This window comes from Kogia breviceps, chromosome 2 (genome assembly GCF_026419965.1).
Source record: "Kogia breviceps isolate mKogBre1 chromosome 2, mKogBre1 haplotype 1, whole genome shotgun sequence".
NCBI classification, from domain to species: Eukaryota; Metazoa; Chordata; class Mammalia; order Artiodactyla; family Physeteridae; genus Kogia; species Kogia breviceps.
This window is the reverse complement of record NC_081311.1, coordinates 96,929,085-96,948,299: the sequence shown is the minus strand read 5'-3', so window position 1 is coordinate 96,948,299 and position 19,215 is coordinate 96,929,085. Positions and strand designations below refer to the sequence as shown.

At 40.4% G+C, this 19,215-nt stretch overlaps 1 protein-coding gene across 6 annotated transcripts in view; it reads left to right on the top strand.

Annotated features, from left to right (window-relative positions):
* INSIG2 (insulin induced gene 2) overlaps positions 1-5,550 on the top strand; it is a 33,070-nt gene extending 27,520 nt beyond the window's left edge. For all 6 annotated transcript variants that reach the window (XR_010839073.1, XM_067025870.1, XM_067025873.1 and 3 more), the window contains one exon: positions 5,163-5,550. Coding sequence is in view for 5 of the 6 variants with exons in the window: in XM_067025870.1 (XP_066881971.1) it covers positions 5,163-5,216 (54 nt within the window). In the remaining variant the exon portion in view is untranslated. The remainder of the gene's footprint in view (positions 1-5,162) is intronic.
* Positions 5,551-19,215: the final 13,665 nt, after the last annotated feature.

Here is a 19,215-nt window from a genome sequence, read left to right as displayed (position 1 = left end):
AGGATTGAGTGAGGGAGAGTGTGTGTGTGTGTGTGTGTGTGTGTGTGTGTGTGTGCACATGCTCTCTTAATATGTCAACTAGATATTTTTCCAGTTTTGATTTTAAAACCATTTCTGTCAGACTGAGATCTTGTCTGCCAAACTTTAATCTGCTCTTATGTTTTAAGGCTGAAAGTGTGAAAATCCTAAGAGGATTTCCTATTGAATATATGTATACAATCTTAACTATAGTGGTGGTAAACATACTACTGTAATTTATTATTCTAGCTTCCAGATAATGTTATTCATTTAGAACAAATAAGGTATATTTTTAGAATCAACTTTGTAAGCACTATAAATCTTTAATAAGTTATAAGGTCTATGATGTGTTTACTTTGAAATTTGCTGTTTAAAGCAAGATGTATTAAATATATAATTATCTTGGTTAAGAGTCTTTTTTCCATCCTTGTGGTTAATCTCAGAATTATATTACTAAGGATTAATTTATTAAAATTAACATGGGTGTTGAATTTATTCAGAAATAATGAAGGAAACTAAGTTTAGTGTTACAGGAATTGAATGATTATCACTTTGAGTTCTTAAATTATTTGCATATCACCTAGAAAACAAGAAAAGATATTTACGACAAAAATAAAATTGTTTTGATATTTTGATAAGTGTATAAATATACTACATCTTTTTTTTTTTTGCAGTGAAAGTGGTAAACATCTTTTAATACTGCTATATTGGCAGTGCTTCCTGGCTTTTATAATTTAAAGTTTTAAAAATTGAATAGTTGAAAACTGAAACTTAAATTCTATGAAAGCATAGGCAAATAATTAAAATTAGCTAGCAAGAACCCTGGTAATACTTTTGTTATAATCTTCATTTGTTTGCACTGAACTGTTTTACCTTCATTAAGGTCTTTGGAACCTCTCAGTGGTGCCTCTACTTCACACATCTGTTTTCTAGGTGGAATTCAGACTTGGTCAATATCATTAAATACTTTTCTAATCTTTCGGCTCACTTACCTGCATAATGACATATATTCTTTGTAAGGTAATTCTTCCAGTGATGGTCTGTGAATAGTAGAGTCTTAGCTTTGTGTGTCTGAAAAAGTCTGTTTCATTCTTGAAGAACAATTTAGCAGGCCATAGAATTCTAGGTTCACAGTTTCATCCCTAATCCCACCACTTTGAAAATTTTTTTAACTTGTTGTCTTCTGTCATCTAATGTTGCAGACAACAAGTCTGCTATTAGTGTAATTTTCTTTCCTTTGTAGATAATCTGTCTTTTCTCTCCAGGAGCTTTTTCATGATTTTCCCTTCATCTTCGAGGTTAGTTTCACTTTTACTTGTTTAGTTTTAAAATTTGTTTTTATTTTTCTTGTTTAGTATTCAGTATGCACTTTCAGTCTGTGAGCTCATGTCTGGAAAATTTTAAAATCTGGCTGCATATTGGAGTCCTGTGGAGTCTTGTAAATATATGCTGATGCCTAGATCCCAGTCCCAGAGACTCTCATATAATTGACCTGAGGTGTGCTCTGAGCATTAGGAGTTTCATAAGTTCCCCAGGTGATTCTAATGTGCAGCCCAGGTTGACTCTCACAGGCGTAGATACATGTAATATCAGGTGGAGGGTCCAGGTGAGAGAGATGTAATGACTTTGGAAATGAAGAGTGAGAGACACACTGAGATACATTTTGTATTAAATCATCTGAACTTGGTGACTTGGGTATAAAGGTCAAGAAAGAGGAAATGTGAAAGGTGACTTAATTTTTCTTTCTTGGAAAACTAAGTGGATGGTATTTCTGTAAACCAAAAAAGGAATGCAGAGAAGTAGGTGAATAGAAGTTTGATTTGATGTGTTGAGGCTGAGGTATGTAGGAGGCCTCTGGTAAAGATGAGTGTAAACCATGGGATATTTGAGCCTGGGTTATTGGGTTTAATGAGGGGGTCATCAGCATATGACACTAATAAATGCAGCTGTGGGAGTGGATGCGGTCACCTAGGGAGCATGTTATAGTGAAAAGGAAGAGATCTGGCCTGTTGGCAGACAAGCTGGTGAAGGAGATAAAGGGGTTATAGTCAGAAGTAGGAGGAAAAACAAGAGAGTGATGTGGAAGCCAGAATAGGAGGGGGTTTCAGGCAGAGGGTAACTGGTAGAATGAAGTACAGTTGGAGGGAATAATTGACTTTAGAAGTACAGGTGATGATATCTGATTGTCTTAGGTTGAAAAATGTTTTTTCTAACCTATTTTATCTTAACATTTAAAGTTTATCATTACGCAAGAGGGAAGCGATATGGGAACATATGTATATGTATAACTGATTCACTTTGTTGTAAAGCAGAAACTAACACACCATTGTAAAGCAATTATACTCCAATAAAGATGTTAGAAAAAAATTAGAATAAAAAAATAAAGTATATCATTGCATACAAAATATATTTGAGAAAAGCCTGATCATGTACTGTCATTTATTACTAAGGGGAGCTGGGGACAGCTAGAGAACTTTGAAAGAATAGTGGAGATTTGGGCCGTATCTTTGAAGAACGGACCCGGGAACTGACTAGTGTGAAGAAAGAATTTTCAGAGAGTTTTGAGACGATCCAGGACCCAGGTGAGGCTGGAGATCGGATGTTTGCCATGGAGTCAGTTCATATGGTGGTGCCATGTTTAAATGGGCTCGGTAGCCCAGGGGCTAGGCCATTTGTGATGGAGTAGATTGAGTCTAGTGGGGAGTTCATTGGTAGACATGGCGCAAGCGTTTGTGGAAAATTAAAGGAGGCTCCTAATGCAAGGTCAAGAGATTTATCGTGGGATTCAGGCAAATTGGGGAGGGAAGTTGAATCAGCAGTGCTAACCTGACTGCATGGGAGAACGGTATGAGGTGAAAGGACAGCAAGTCTAAGGAGACCAAAACCCTGTTTGATGGCAAGGGTGATCGGCTTGGGGTTTGTAGTCAGAGAGGGATTTAATGGCTCACTTCCAGATCTCGAGGTCCAGGGTATGACCTGAACACCTGTGTTTCCATGGTTTACAGAAGTGGCTGGAGATCTGAGGCCTGGGTAACCAGCTGTTAGTACTAGTATGGATGGTACTAGAATGGTCGCAGAGGCTGGGTGGAAAGGAAGGTCTCTTCTGTGGGCTCATGACCATTAGAGTGAAACACTTATCCAGATGCCTTGATTGTATTGGAATTCTAATTAGAATCCCTTCCCCCCATTTTATGTAATTATTTTGAGTTGTTTCATCATCCTATGTGCTTTAAAAATTCACACGATGTTTAGGAGTGTGTCTTCTACTAGTCCTGTTCAATCAGAGACATCATCTCTTTAATCCTGGGCAATTTGTTTTCTGTCTTTGCTGTTATTATTCCTTTGTTCACCTTCTCTGTTCTTCTAAAATTCCTCTATTTGGGAGATCTTTGACCTTTTGTTCCTGTTTTCTATATATCCCTTAGCTTTTCTCTGTTGTGCTACATTCTAGAAGAACTACGTAACTGGATCTTCCAGCTCAATGAGTTGCTCTTCAGCTGTACCCATTCAGCGTTCAGCCCATCAGTTGAACTTTTCATTTCAGTGATGACAGTTTTAATTTCCAGGATCTCTATTTGTGTGTGTGTGTGTGTATGTGTGGCAGTGTGTGGTCATTCTTGTATTTTCTGAGGATATTAATTAATCTTCTACAGTTCTAACCTCTTCTAAAGATCCATGGCAGGGAAGGGCAGGATGAGCCTGTGCCAGCCTGTCTCTGTATGTGAGCGCTCCTTGGTCTGCCTTGGGCACACTCCCAGGCCTCTCTGAACTTAGCGCTCACACCGCTTGCATCTGGGGGCAGATACCGTGCTCTCTGTCTCTGCCCGGTCCAAGGCAGCGAGTAGAAGTATGGAGGGGTTGGCCAGATGGCTGCTTCTGCAGGAGCCTGCTCTAACGCATGAGGTCTGTTGCCCTTGGTATTTCTGGCTCCAGGCATTAGCCACCTATGAGCTTTGAATGTCCCTAGTTTCATTTTTAGCAAATCCTTTCCTTGAGTGAGCTGTGGTTTCTTTCCACCTATCTGCTCTCAATTGTTCTCTTGCTTTCAGGGATTCCTTGTAGTGGCTAGTCCATGGAGGATGCTTCTCCTTATCTGGCAGTATACTTGTAGATTCCTTTACCTTTTAAAAATCTTGTTGTTGTTTCTACGGATTTGGGATAGGAGGGAAAAGCTACAGCTTGACTAGTCTGCCGCCCTGATTCAATCTTCCCCACAATTTTTTATACTGTAAAATCTTGCCATTTGCCTGATCATTTGTCTTTACATTTCAAAAATTCAATTTAGTTGGGAGCTGAGATAAATAGGTCAAGTCAGTGGTTTCCTCCTTGGTCTCAATAAAAATTGGGGTATGGAGATTTTTTTTTTGCCTTCAAAATACATTTAGTTCATTGAGATCATGGTGCCAGGAAGTGTAAATATCCTTGTATCTGTTCCTTTATGCCTCCCTTCTTTTTATCGCTGATGAAATCTGTGAAACCTGTCATCCTTCTTTGTGATTTACAAGACAGACTTTTCCAGGGTATGTCAACTGTTCTGAAGACAATGTTGTTAAGCATCAGATTTGGCAGATCAGATAGATAATGATGTGCCTGTGAAAGACGGGGCTATTGATGAGCCTCGTGTCGAAACTGATTGCCATATGTGGGCAATTTTTCCCTTTCACCGTTGCGCTGGCTGAGGTGTCTATATAAGGATTTTCATGAACAAGGGACGGTTTTGATTCTAAATCAAAATTCTGTGCTGGCAGAACTGTGTTTTATTCTGCTTTGTCATGGCAGGATTTGTAACTGCTCATAGTTCTGTGGCTTCCCCAAAGGTGGGCTTTAAAAGTAATGAGCACTTAGGAAACGTATTGCCATTTAAAATAATGTTTTTTTAATTACTGTTTGGAAACTAATAAATTCACTCAGTACTACTGTGTTTCCACAAGTTTGTTCAGTTCGCGAGATTTTGTCTCTTAGAAACATGTTTTGAGTAACTTGTACAGAATGTGATCGTGGACCAATTCATTGTGATGAGCAATTGAGTAGACAAAAGAAAGAACCCAACTGCTGAATCTGTTTGTTTTAGAAGAAAAGTTTCTAAAATGCATTCCCTGGGAATTTCTGCCATTGAATGAAAGTCATTTCTATTTCCTTTATAGTCATCTCATGGCACTCCTAGATCTTCTGGGAATGTCTGCTCAACCAAGTTATGACAGTGACAGTTCTGTTTTGAAACAGTTCCTTCTGCCTTCACAAAACCTTGAAATTTTGCAGCAGGACGTTACAGGAGGACAGACTACTACTGCCCCATCATCTTAGGATCAGCTGGAGGCCCCTGCTGTGCTCGGTCTCCACACACTGGACTTGGGAAGCCTGCACGCTGACAAACTGGAGATGAAGTTTAAAGATGTTTGTAAAGACAAATCTTTGTGGAATTTTCTATGCCTCAGACCTAGTGTGGGTCAATATCATGCCTGTCCAAGAGAGAAAGCGGGTCAGGATATGTTGAAGCAAGTCTTCTAGAATATATGTAGAATTCATAATAAAGTTGAGTCAGATTCAACTTTTTTTTCCCCCAGAAAAAGTAAATTAGTGATTCTTAAATCTTTATTAGGATTAGTTCTGGTCCTGTGACCCCGGCTACCTGCAAGGGGGCTGGGATATGCAATCCCTCCCCTGACAGGAGAACCAAATATAGGTGATCATTGGTAATGTCCACCTCAGTTGGTTTAAAGCATTTTGTAGCACTCTCTTCCCGCTAGAATATTTTTCTTTATAAGTGATTCATAGTGAACAGAGTTTTAAGGAAATGAAAATTCTTCTGGTGGTAAAATTAAAATTATAGCCTTTAAAATACATAAAATATAAACTTTGTATCCAAGTCCTGGAAGGGTGGGAAAGAAGGAAGGAGTCCACTTTTGTCTTTTCCTATCATCTGAAAGGGAGGGGGTGAGGTGCAGGGAATGAATCAAGTGTTTCCTTAGTGCTTCTTACAAATGTCCCTACCACACAGATAAGGATCGTTTTACAGCTGCCAACATCCACGTTTTTCTGAATGGCGGAGCAGCATTTCAAACTCTGGTCTAACTTTGCCCCAACGGTCAAGGATTCTCAGCACCACATGGTAGTGTCCCTGCAAGTCCCTGCAAACTATTCTGCATGTGCATTTCCAGCAGATTTCCAAGTCCATCACTAAGTGGCTTGGCACCGAGGCATCTCTGACACGAATGCGACCTTGACTTCATAGACGTGTGTTTCATATGTTGCTTCACTCTGGGATCCGGCTTCTCTAGGAAGTTAACATAAGCATACTTAGAGAGTCTGACGACTTTATCCCTCAGGGAATGCCTGGACTTGAACCTGAAGGCTCTCTTGATAGCAGACATCCTACCTCAGCCTCCACAGACACAGTCCCATGTGGAAATCTGACAGCATAGAAAGGAGATAGAATTTTTAACAGGTTTTGACTTCTGACCTTTTAAAAAGTTCAGTCTGAGAGAAGTCTGTGTGAATTATTGTGCTGGCCGGTCTAGCTTTTGATGTGCCCACAATACGTAAGTACTGGCCTGGTGGGATCCATGCACGCGAGCTGTATAGACTCTAAGTTCTATTAGAGTAGGAAGGGGATGTTAACACGGTGGCCCGGGAAAGGCATCTGGAAGGCAGGGGCACGGGTACTGACGGGTCAGGCCAGCTCGAGGAGGGGAGGACAGTTCTCTTGGGCTTGGGATGGACAGGAACACCACATGGACAGACAGGCGGATGTTCTCTGAAGACTCCAAAGTCCGGTCTGGAGGTGGTGAAGATTGCAGGTTGAGGAAGTGGTGGGAGGACAGACTTAAAACATGGCTTCACTTCACTCTGGGGTTTAAGTGGCTCCGAAAGAGCCTACCAGCAGGACGTGCTCTGCTCAGGCAGGGCCCCCAGCTGCCAGCGGGGTTACTTGTGGGAGCCCTGCGTGTTGAGGCTACCCCGTCTAGCACAGCTCAGAGCATTCCCATTGTCATCAGACTTCTACTGAAAAAGATCCTGTGGCTGATCCAGGCTCCATGCTGAGGTTGAGCAGTCAGCAAAGAGCCTTGGGAATTGAACAAACTCAGGCTTGATTTGTGTCCCCCAAGGAGTTATTTACAGACTGGGACCCTGGGCAAGTATCCCAAGCTCTTGAAACTTTAGTTTTTCATCTAGAAAATGGAGATACACTCCCACCTTTCTTGGAGGGCCATTAACATTAAATGCAGTAATATGTAAACAGGCGTCTGGTGAAATATTAGTTCTCCTTTCCCTCCTGTCTGTTCATTTCAAAGTATGGGTACTGTACTACTCCAGCACGTTGACATCCCCTCTGCATCAGGATAACTTCACTAATGTTTTTTTTTTTAATCAAAATGGAAAGGAGAGAATGCAGGAATATACTATGCTGATGACCACTGTCAACAGTGAGCAGGTTCCTAAGGAAGCAGGACAGAACACTGGCTGGTCGTTGTTCCACTGAGTAATTGTTCGGCTGGAGGTTTGGCCAGGTTAGCCTGGGGTGTCATCCAGGGAGGGCAGCTCAGGTGAGATGCTGCAGGATGGCATGAGGACACCAGAGGGAGGAAGGATATGGGAAATAGTAGATAGGTTTTGTCAGCATCTTATTTTTGCCTAGGGATGATGGCTCTGTCCTCATACTTTATAGTGTCACCACTGTGAGAGTGCACTTTCCCATAGAAGGAGTTACATTTTAATTAGCCACAGGGCACCTGATTTCTAACCTATCATCCCTTTTCTCCAGGCCTCATCTCTTCGGATTATTTTTGCCCATGTCCGCCACTTGCCTACGCCTTTCACGTGTATCAGAAAGAAACCACCAAGCACCCTGGAAATCCTATTACCAGACCTCAAGATACTAATTGTCGCATTCTCCCCCATGGTTACACAAGTGCTGAAGAAGTGGTTCTCTTTCAATAGTGTCTTGTCAAAACGCCAGGCACAGTTTGTTTTTGACATTTGCTGCTACCGTTAAATAAGTCTTGCTTCTGTCATAGCTAATGTTGACTTGAAGGCATTTGGAGGGCATTTCTCAACTCCAGCCTTAACAGTGAGACCTGGGTCTTGACAGATATTTTACTTGCGTACCCAGGGCAACTGAATGTAAGGGGTTGCAACCTTTGCTTTTCTAAGCTCAAGAAAATTTCAGGTGGGTACACACCACTTAAAACTTTAGATCTCATTGTGCATACGTGCGTGTACTCACAGCCATGAACACCTATACACACATACAAGTTGGAGTTCCTGAAGTTTTGCCATCCCGGAAATGACATTTACATCAATTAAATAGTATCCCATTTTAAGACCCCTTAAATCCTGGCTGTGCTGCCTTGGTAAACCTTTATCTGTTCAAATGTCATACTTAATTACAGATCTCTTTAAAATCAGTAAGCAGGTTTATTGTTTCTGTATTGGCAATGGAGTAAGACCTGAGCAGCAAGCACTGTGTGCCCTCTGTCGAAGAGAATCTGGGCTCTTCATACACAGCACTTACTTTCTTCTGTCCATTTGAAATTTAATTTATGGGACTTTTTCCCACTTTTGTGCAGCAGCATCTTTTGAATTTTCCTCCAGTGTCTTATTAGAGCAATGTGTAGAGGTCTCCTTCTAATGGGATCGTAATTTCTGAAATGTTCACCATTTATGAGGTAATAGAGAGGAGAGTAAGAAAAACAATTGGGCAGAGCAAGTGAGAACTGTGCAAGAATTCTATGGAATTGTTGTAGGAGTTGGCATCACTTGCATGTGAAGGGGCCAAGAAATGCACAGCTGGTTTCAAAATAAATACCAAACGAATGGTTAATTAGACAAGTCTGTTTTGCAGTTTTAGAAAAAAAGAAGTACAGCAGTCATTAGGATTTCCAGTAACTAAGGCATCTTGGGTTTAGAGCTTTGCATGTGGAGCAGTAGATTGTAAATCTAATAGATAATCATCCACCATGTCCTGCTACATGCTTTTCTTTTGCTACACCTGTGTCACAAAATTCATCTTCACATTTTGAGAAATACTTTTAGAGATTTCCAAAATTACAAAATCTGAGCATATGAATTATTTTAACTGTCATCTCTCACTCTCTCTGTCTCTTTCCTTTTATCCTGATATTTGTTTGGGAGACTAGTTTTAGATGGCAGCATTTTTTTTTTTTTTTTTGAGAGGAACATGAATTCAGTTAAAATCGAGACGTGATTGTCTCATGACCATTCATATATATCACATAGCAACTTAACTGAATTATAAGATTCACAGAAAAGAAGGGCAGAGCTGGAAGAGACTCTCAAATTCATCTCGGGCAGCACAGTCTTGTCATTTTACAAATGCAAAGGCAAAACTCACATTGGTTAAGTGCTTGTCTCTGGTCACAGAGCCAATTAGTGGCAGAATGAGACATTTCAGTAGCTTTAACAGGGCATTAACATTTCAATTCATGAAAAATGTAGATTTAATTTTATAACTCTGCAAGATTTATGACAATGCTGACAACTGGTAGAAAAGGGACACTCATGAATTATGAATGTTTCTATTTGAAGGACAATTATTTGTTACCTTAAGTAAGAGCTGGTACATAATAACATTGAGAAGCTATTATATGCTTTATATATATCATCTCATTTAATGACCCCATTAAAACTACAATGCAAATATTATTATCTATTATATAATATGAAGAAACAAAGGCTTACTTACAAAGATCACACATAACCTGCCAACATCACACAAGTAGATGCTAAGCTGGGGGAGATCCTGAGCCTTCCTTCTTCCCAGGCTGAAAGATGCAGATCTTTATTGCCTGTGATGTCAGCACAGGAATATGTGGAACCTGATTTATTTCTATGAAATGTTAGATGTAGGACTAAAACATATATGGGAAAGTCATGCCCTCACCCTTCCTAAACAACTTTAAATTTCAGTCGGAGCAATGAACAATTTCAGTGGCACAATTCTTGGCTAAGAAATGGGTTCTGAGCCTGAGATTTATTATTTTGTGATGAAGTAAATTGGATATCTTGAAAGAAGAGGTGTGGGGAAAGATTATTTGCATCATGACTTATTAGAGCTATTTTTAAATCAAAGAATTGGGTTAAATATTCTCATAATGAAGAACTAGGAATGTAAAGCATTTCTTACCAGATACATTTTCATCTATGGCTTAAATTGGAACTTCTAAGTCACTCCAGTGTCTTTGATTTTAAAATTAAAGTTGGAACACTGAAAAAATTTAAAATATTGTTGGCATGTCCATAGGAGAATAACAAGGAAATGGACATTTAAAACTTTCCATTAGACTTGCATGTGAAGAAAAAAAAAAATACAAGCATCATTTAAGAAGTTGGAAGTGATTTCTGTAGATTATCCCTTATATATTTTTTTAAAAAGGAATGCTGAATTTTATTTTTTTCTATTTTTTAAAAACATCTTTATTGGAGTATAATTGCTTTACACTGGTGTGTTAGTTTCTGCTTTATAACAAGGTGAATCAGCTATACATATACATATATCCCCATATCTCCTCCCTCTTGCGTCTCCCTCCCCCCCCTCTAGTTGGTCACAGAGCACCGAGCTGATCTCCCTGTGCTATGCGGCTGCTTCCGACTAGCTATCTATTTTACATTTGGTAGTATTTATAAGTCCATGCCACTCTCTCACTTCGTCCCAGCTTACCCTTTCCACTCCCCATGTCCTCACGTCCATTCTCTACATCTGTGTCTTTATTTCTGTCCTGCCCCTAGGTTCTTCAGAACCTTTTTTTTTTTTTTTTTAGATTCCACGTATATGTGTTAGCATACGGTATTTCTTTTTCTCTGACTTACTTCACTCTGTATGACAGACTCTACGTCCACCCACCTCACTACAAATAACTCAATTTCATTTCTTTTTATGGCTGAGTAATATTCCATTGTATATATATGACACATCTTTATCTATTCATCTGTCGATGGACACTTAGGTTGCTTCCACTTCCTGGCTATTGTAAATAAAGCTGCAATGAACATTGTGGTACATGACTCTTTTTTTTTTTTTTTTTAACAACTATTGTTTTGGGTTTCTTGTTGTTCAGTGAACATTATTATTATTATTTTAGATGTTGGGGGTAGGAGTTTATTAATTAATTTATTTATTTTTGCTGTGTTGCGTCTTCGTTTCTGTGTGAGGGCTTTCCCTAGTTGTGGCAAGCGGGGGCCACTCTTCATCGCAGTGCATGGGCCTCTCACTATCATGGCCTCTCTTGTTGAGGAGCACAGGCTCCAGATGCTCAGGCTCAGTAGTTGTGGCTCACGGGCCTAGTTGCTCCACAGCATGTGGGATCCTCCCAGACCAGGGCTCGAACCTGTGTGCCCTGCATTAGTAGGCAGATTCTCAACCACTGCATCACCAGGGAAGCCCCATGACTCTTTTTGAATTATGGTTCTCTCATAGTATATGCCCAGTAGTGGGATTGCTGGGTCATATAGTAGTTCTATTTTTAGTTTTTAAGGAAACTCCATACTGTTCTCCATAGTGCCTGTGTCAATTTACATTCCCACCAACAGTGCAAGAGGGTTCCCTTTTCTCCACACTCTCTCCAGCATTAATTGTTTGTAGATTTTTTGATGATGGACATTCTGACTGGTGTGAGATGATATTTCATTGTAGTTTTGATTTGCATTTTTCTAATGACTAGTGATGTTGAGCATTCTTTCAAGTGTTTGTTGGCAATCTGTATATCTTCTTTGGAGAAATGTCTGTTTAGGTCTTCTGCCCATTTTTGGATTGGGTTGTTTGGTTTTTTTTGATATGGAGCTGCATGAGCTGCTTGTAAAGTTTGGAGATTAATCCTTAGTCAGTTGCTTCATTTGCAAATATTTTGTCCCATTCTGAGGGTTGTCTTTTCATCTTATTTATGTTTTATTTTGCTGTGCAAGAGCTTTTAAGTTTCATTAGGTCTCATTTGTTTACTTTTGTTTTTATTTCCATTTACCTAAGAGATGGGTCAAAAAGGATCTTGCTGTGATTTATGTCAGAGAGTGTTCTGCCTATGTTTTCCTCTAAGAGTTTGATAGTGTCTGGCCTTACATTTAGGTCTTTAATCCATTTTTAGTTTATTTTTGTGTATGGTGTTAGGGAGTGTTCTAATTTCATTCCTTTACATGTAGCTGTCCAGTTTTCCCAGCACCACCACTTCTTTTCTCCATTTTATATTCTTGCCTCCTTTATCAAAAAATAAGGTGACCATATGTGTGTGGGTTTATCTCTGGGCTTTCTATCCTGTTCCATTGATCTATGTTTCTGTTTTTGTGACAGTACCATATTGTCTTGATTACTGTAGCTTTGTATTATAGTCTGAAGTCCGGGAGCCTGATGATGCCTCCAGCTCCCTTTTTCTTTCTCAAATTTGCTTTGGCTATTTGGGGTCTTTTGTGTTTCCATACAAATAGTGAAATATTTTGTTCTAGTTCTGTGAAAAATGCCATTGGTAGTTTGATAGGGATTGCACTGAATCTGTAGATTGCTTTGGGTAGCTTAGTCATGTTCACAATGTTGATTCTTCCAATCCAAGAACATACTATATCTCTCCATCTGTATCATCTTTAATTTCTTTCATCACTGTCATATAGTTTTCTGCATATAGGTCTTTTGTCTCCTTAGGTAGGTTTATTCGTAGGTATTTTATTCTTTTTGTTGCAATGTTAAATGGGAGTGTTTCCTTAATTTCTGTTTCAGATTTTTCATCATTAGTGCATAGGAACACAAGAGATTTCTGTGCATTAATTTTTTATCCTGCCACTTTACCAGATTTTTTGATTAGCTCTAGTAGTTTTCTGGTAGCATCTTTAAGATTCTCTATGTATAGTATCATGTCATCTGCAAACAGTGACAGCTTTACTTCTTCTTTTCTGATTTGGATTCCTATTATTTCTTTTTCTTCTATGATTGCTGTGGCTAAAACTTTTAAAACTATATTGAATAATAGTGGTTAGAGTGGACAACCTTGTCTTGCTCTGATCTTAGAGAAAATGGTTTCAGCTTTTCACCATTGGAAATGATGTTCACTGTAGGTTTGTCACATATGGCGTTTACTCTGTTGAGGTAAGTTTCCTGTATGCCTATTTTCTGGAGGGTTTTTATCATAAATGGGTGTTGAATTTTGTCAAAAGCTTTTTCTGCATCTATTGAGAGGATCATATGGTTTTTCTCCTTCAATTTGTTAATATGGTTTATCACATTGATTTTTTTATGTTAAAGAGTCCTTGCATTCCTGGGATAAACCCCACTTGATCATGGTGTATGATCCTTTAAATGTGCTGTTGGATTCTGTTGCTAGTATTTTGTTGAGCATTTTTGCATCTATGTTCATCAGTGTTATCGGCCTGTAGTTTTCTTTCTTTGTGACATCTTTGTCTGGTTTTGGTATCAGGGTGATGGTGGCCTCACAGAATGAGTTTGGGAGTCCTCCCTCTGCTGTATTTTGGAAGAGTTTGAGAAGGACAGGTGTTAGCTCTTCTCTAAATGTTTGATAGAATTTACTTATGGAGCCGTCTGGTCCTGGGCTTTTGTTTGTTGGAAGATTTTTAACCACAGTTTCAATTTCAATGCTTGTGATTGGTCTGTTTATATTTTCTATTTCTTCCTGGTTCAGTCTCAGAAGGTTGTGCTTTTCTAAGAATTTGTCTGTGTCTTCCAGTTTGTCCATTTTATTGCCATATAGTTGCTTGTAGTAATCTCTCATGCTCCTTTGTATTTCTGCAGTGTCAATTGTTACTTCTCCTTTTTCATATCTAATTCTATTGATTTGAGTCTTCTCTCTTTTTTTCTTGATGAGTCTGGCTAAAGGTTTATCAATTTTCTTTACCTTCTCAAAGAACCAGCTTTTAGCTTTATTGATCTTTGCCATTGTTTCCTTCATTTCTTTTTCATTTATTTCTGATCTGATCTTTATGATTTCTTTCCTTCTGCTAACTTTGGGGGTGTTTTTGTTCTTCTTTCTCTAATTGCTTTAGGTGTAAGGTTAGGTTGTTTATTTGAGGTGTTTCTTGTTTCTTGAGATAGAATTGTATTGCTATACACTTCCCTATTAGAACTGCTTTTGCTGCTTCCCATAGGTTTTGGGTCGTCGTGTTTTAATTGTCATTTGTTTCTAGGTATTTTTTGATTTCCTCTTTGACTTCTTCAGTGATCTCCTGGTTATTAAATAGTGTATTGTTTAGCCTCCATGTGTTTTATTTTTTACAGATTTCTTTCTCTAATTGATATCTAGTCTCATAGTGTTGTGGTCAGAAAAGGTATTTGATATGATTTCAATATTCTTAAATTTACCAAGGCTTGATTTGTGACCCAAGATAGATCTATCCTGGAGAATGTTCCATGAGCACTTGAGAAGAAATTGTTTTCTCTTCTTTTTGGATGGAATGTCCTACAAATATCAATTTCTTGTTAAATGTGTAATTTGAAGCTTGTGTTTCCTTATTTATTTTCATTTTGGATGATCTGTCCCTTGGTGAAAGTGGGCTATTAAAGTCCCCTACTATGATTGTGTTACTGTCAATTTCCCCTTTTATGGGTGTTTGCATTTGCCTTATCTATTGGGGTGCTGCTATGTTGGGTGCATAAATAATTACCAGTGTTATGTCTTCTTGGATTGATCCCTTGATCATTATGTAGTGTCCTTCTTTGTCTCTTGTAATAGTCTTTATTGTAAAGTCTATTTTGTCTGATATGAGAATTGCTACTGAAGCTTTCTTCTGATTTCCATTTGCATGGAATATCTTTTTCCATCCACTCACTTTCAGTCTGTGTGTCCCTAGGTCTGACATGGGTCTCTTGTAGACAGCATATATATGGGTCTTGTTTTTGTATCCATTCAGCCAGTCTATGTCTTTTGGTTGGAGCATTTAATCCATTTACATTTAAGGTAATTATCGATATGTATGCTCCTATTACCATTTTCTTAATTGTTTTGGGTTTGTTATTGTAGGTCTTTTCCTTCTCTTGTGTTTCCTGCCTAGAGAAGTTCCTCTAGCATTTGTTGTAAAGCTGGTTTGGTGTTGCTGAATTCTTTTAGCTTTTGCTTGTCTGTAAAGGTTTTGATTTCTCTGTCGAATCTGAATGAGATGCTTGCTGGGTAGTGCAATCTTGGTTGTAGGTTTTTTCCTTTCATCACTTTAAATATGTCCTGCCACTCCCTTGTGGCTTGCAGAGTTTCTGCTGAAAGATCAGCTGTTAACTTTATGGGGATTCCCTTGTACGTTATTTGTTGTTTTTCCCTTGCTGCTTTTAATATTTGTTCTTTGTATTTAATTTTTGATAGTTTGATTAATACACATCTTAATTTGTTTCTCCTTGTATTTATCCTGTATAGGACTCTGTGCTTCCTGGACTTGACTGACTATTTCCTTTCCCATATTAGGGAAGTTTTCTACTACAATCTCTTCAAATATTTTCTCAGTCCCTTTCTTTTTCTCTTCTTTTTCTGGGACCCTTATAATTCGAATGTTGTTGCATTGAATGTTTTCCCACTGGTCTCTAAGACTGTCCTCAATTCTTTTCATTCTTTTTTCTTTATTCTGCTCTGCAGTAGTTATTTCCACTCTTTTATCTTCCAGGTCAGTTATCTGTTCTTCTGCCTCAGTTAGTCTGCTTTGATTCCCTCTAGAGAATTTTTAATTTCATTTATTGTGTTGTTCATCATTGTTTATTTAGTTGCTCTTTAGTTCTTCTAGGTCCTTGTTAAACGTTTCTATTTCCAAGATTTTGGATCATCTTTACTATCATTATTCTGTATTCTTTTTCAGGTGACTATTTCCTCTTCATTTATTTGGTCTGGTGATTTTTTCCATTGCTCATTCATCTGCTGAGTGTGTCTCTGTCTTCTCATTTTGCTTAACCTACTGTGTTTGGGGTCTCCTTTTCGCAGGATGAAGGTTCATAGTTCCCATTGTTTTTGGTGTCTGCCCCCAGTGGCTAAGGTTTGTTCAGTGGGTTGTGTAGGCTTCCTGATGGAGGGGACTGGTGTCTGTATTCTGGTGGATGAGTCTGGATCTTGTCTTTCTGGTGGGCAGGACTGCGTCCAGTGGTGTGTTTTGGTATGTCTGTTACCTTATTATGATTTTAGGCAGCCTCTGTGCTAATGGGTGGTGTTGTGTTCCTGTCTTGCTAGTTGCTTGGCATAGGGTGTCCAGCACTGTACCTTGCTGGTCATTGAGTGGATCTGGGTTTTAGCATTGAGATGGAGATCTCTGGGAGAGCTTTTGCCATTTGGTATTACATGGAGCTGGGAGGTGTCTGGTGGACCAATGTCCTGAACTCGGATCTCCCACCTCAGAGGTATAGGCCTGACACCTGGCTGGAGCACCAGACCCTGTTAGTCACACAGCTCAGAAGATAAGGGTCAAAAAAAGAAAGAAAGAAAGAAAGAAAATTAAATTAACAAGTTATTAAAATAAGAAATAGAAAATAATTATTACAAATAAAAAAATTAAGAAGTAATAAAAAGAAAGAAAGAAAGGGAGCAACCAAACTAAAAAACAAATCTACCTATGAAAATAAACTCTAAATACTAAACTAAGATAAACATAAAGCTAGGAACAAATTAAATGTGGAAAGCAAACCCCAAGTCTATAGTTGCTCCCAAAGTCCACTGCCTCAATTTTGGGGTGATCTGTTGTCCATTCAGGTATTCCAGAGATGCAGGGTACATCAAGTTGATTGTGGAGATTTAATCCACTCCTCCTGACGCTGCTGAGAGAGATTTCCCTTTCTCGTCTTTGTTTGCACGGCTCCTGGGGTTCAGCTTTGGATTTGGCCCCGCCTCTGCGTGTAGGTCTCCTGAGGGCGTCTACTCTTCGCTCAGACAGGACGGGGTTAAAGGAGCCGCTGATCCGGGAGCTCTGGCTCACTCAGGCCCGGGGGAGGGAGGGGCATGGAGCACGCGGCAAGCCTGCGGCGTCAGAGGCGGCGTGACGTTGCACCTCACGTGACCCTGGTAGTGGCGGGCTGCACAGGCTCCTGGCAGGGGCGGTGTGGAGAGTGACCTGTGCTCGCACACAGGCCTCTTGGTGGCGGCAGCAGCGGCCTTAGCGTCTCATGCCCGTCTCTGGGGTCCGCGCTGATAGCCGCGGCTCGCGCCCGTCTCTGGAACTCCTTTAAGCGGCGCGCTTAATCCCCTCTCCTCGTGCACAAGGAAACAAAGAGGCAAGAAAAAGTCTCTTGCCTCTTCGGCAGCTCCAGATTTTTCCTGGACTCCCTCCCGCCTAGCCGTGGCGCACTAACCCCTTCAGGCTGTGTTCACGCCGCCAGTCCTCTCCCTGCGATCCGACTGAAGCCGGAGGCTGAGCTCCCAACCCCCGCCCGTCCTGGCAGGTGAGCAAACAAGTCTCTCGGGCTGGTGAGTGCTGGTCGGCACCGATCTCTGTGCGGAATCTCTCCGCTTTGCCCGCTGCACCCCTGTTACTTCGCCCTCCTCCACGGCTCCGAAGCTTCCCCCTCCGCCACCCGCAGTTTCCGCCCGTGAAGGGGCTTCTAGTGTGTGGGAACCTTTCCTCCTTCACAGCTCCCTCCCACTGGTGCAGGTCTCGTCCCTATTCTTTGTCTGTTTATCCTTTTTTCTTTTGCCCTACCCAGGTACGTGGGGAGTTTCTTGCCTTTTGGGAGGTCTGAGGACTTCTGCCAGCGTTCAGTAGGTGTTCTGTAGGAGTTGTTTTCTTCCACATGTAGATGTATTTACGGGGAGAAAGGTGATCTCCACGTCTTACTCCTCCGCCATCTTGAAGGTCTCTGGAATGCTGTTAAATCGAAGGCAACATGAGATTGCCCCAGAGTCTGGTATTTTTTCCCTCTATCCCTTATATTTTGACATTCATGACTTTAATGAAGATAGGACAGAAAAAATAAGATTAGGCTAATTATGAGATCAAGGCCCTTAATTAATAAATATAAATGCAAGAGGTTAATAATTTCCTCTCCCTTTGCCTCACCCTTAGCTCTGAAAAGGGTTGTCCCACACACCACAGTAAACTCCACTCCTTCCTGAGCATGCCCCCACCCTTCCTAGTGAGTCCAATCAGGAAACTAGAGCCATAAGGTCAGGTCAGGAATGGGGTTGGCTCAGTGGAATCTGGGGCTGATGGCTACAGCAGTTGGGTCCTTTGGGGGTATGCATTGCAGAATACGTGGTTCAAAATGACATAAGCAAGAAAGCAAGTTATTGAAACTAATAGGCAAGACTGGCTTCATGTGTAGCCAGGATTTAGGTTTCAAAAACTGCCATCAGGGCTCAACTTCTTTCCATCCTTCTCTGTATCTGCTGTGTTGGCCGTAGGCTGGGTCTTTACGAGGCTGGATGGTGTTGGCAGCTCCAGCCTCAAGTCCTTTCCCTTCCATGTTCTGTCTCTCAGGAACCTCTGCTAAAGTCTCATAGAAGCTTACTGGCTCTGTTCAGGTCAAGTGTCCCTTGCCACACCTATCCCCATGCATTGGTTCTGCACAGACACAATGCGATATTGATATTGCCAAGGGTTCTTGGCCTTTGTCAATCCATAGAAATTAATAAGATTCCAGAAAAGAAATTGAGGCAAGGCTTTATTGGGGTTCCCTGAGGGGCAGTGAGCTGGTTCCTTATATGGGGTGAGGGTAGGGGTGTGTCCAGAAGTCAGGTGGAGGGGTGGCTTAGGTGGTCTCCCCACCCCTTTGGGGGTGTTGAGTGCAGGGGGCATGCACAGTACCCTACGTTTTCTCCCAACACCCTGTTTTTTGCTCCTGGCTCTTCAGAAGTGGCAGTTGGACTTTTTTGGTCTTTTTGTGTCTTGTCCAGAATTTGCCCCTACTACGCATGCACACAGTTATTTTTAGTCCTTTATAGTTTTGTTGGTTTTTTGTTTGTTTGTTTTTGTTGTTGCCTGAGTAGACATGTATCCAGGTGCAAGCATTGTAGCACTGCAGCAAAGGATCCCAGGTCCCAGGTCCCAGCCTGTATCAATATGATGACAAAAAAAAAAAAAAAAAAGGTAGCTAAAAAGACAAGTGTCGTGTATCAGAGCCCAGAAGTCATAATGAACTGGAAGTTGCTAAAGCAAGACAAAGTTGCTAACTGTAGACAGAAACAGACACTAGGTGATGGAGAAAAAGAAGGGAGAGAGAAAAACCATCTCATTTCTTTCTACTTCCCATGAAATCTATACTTTCCTTCCAACAAACTCTTTAAGAAA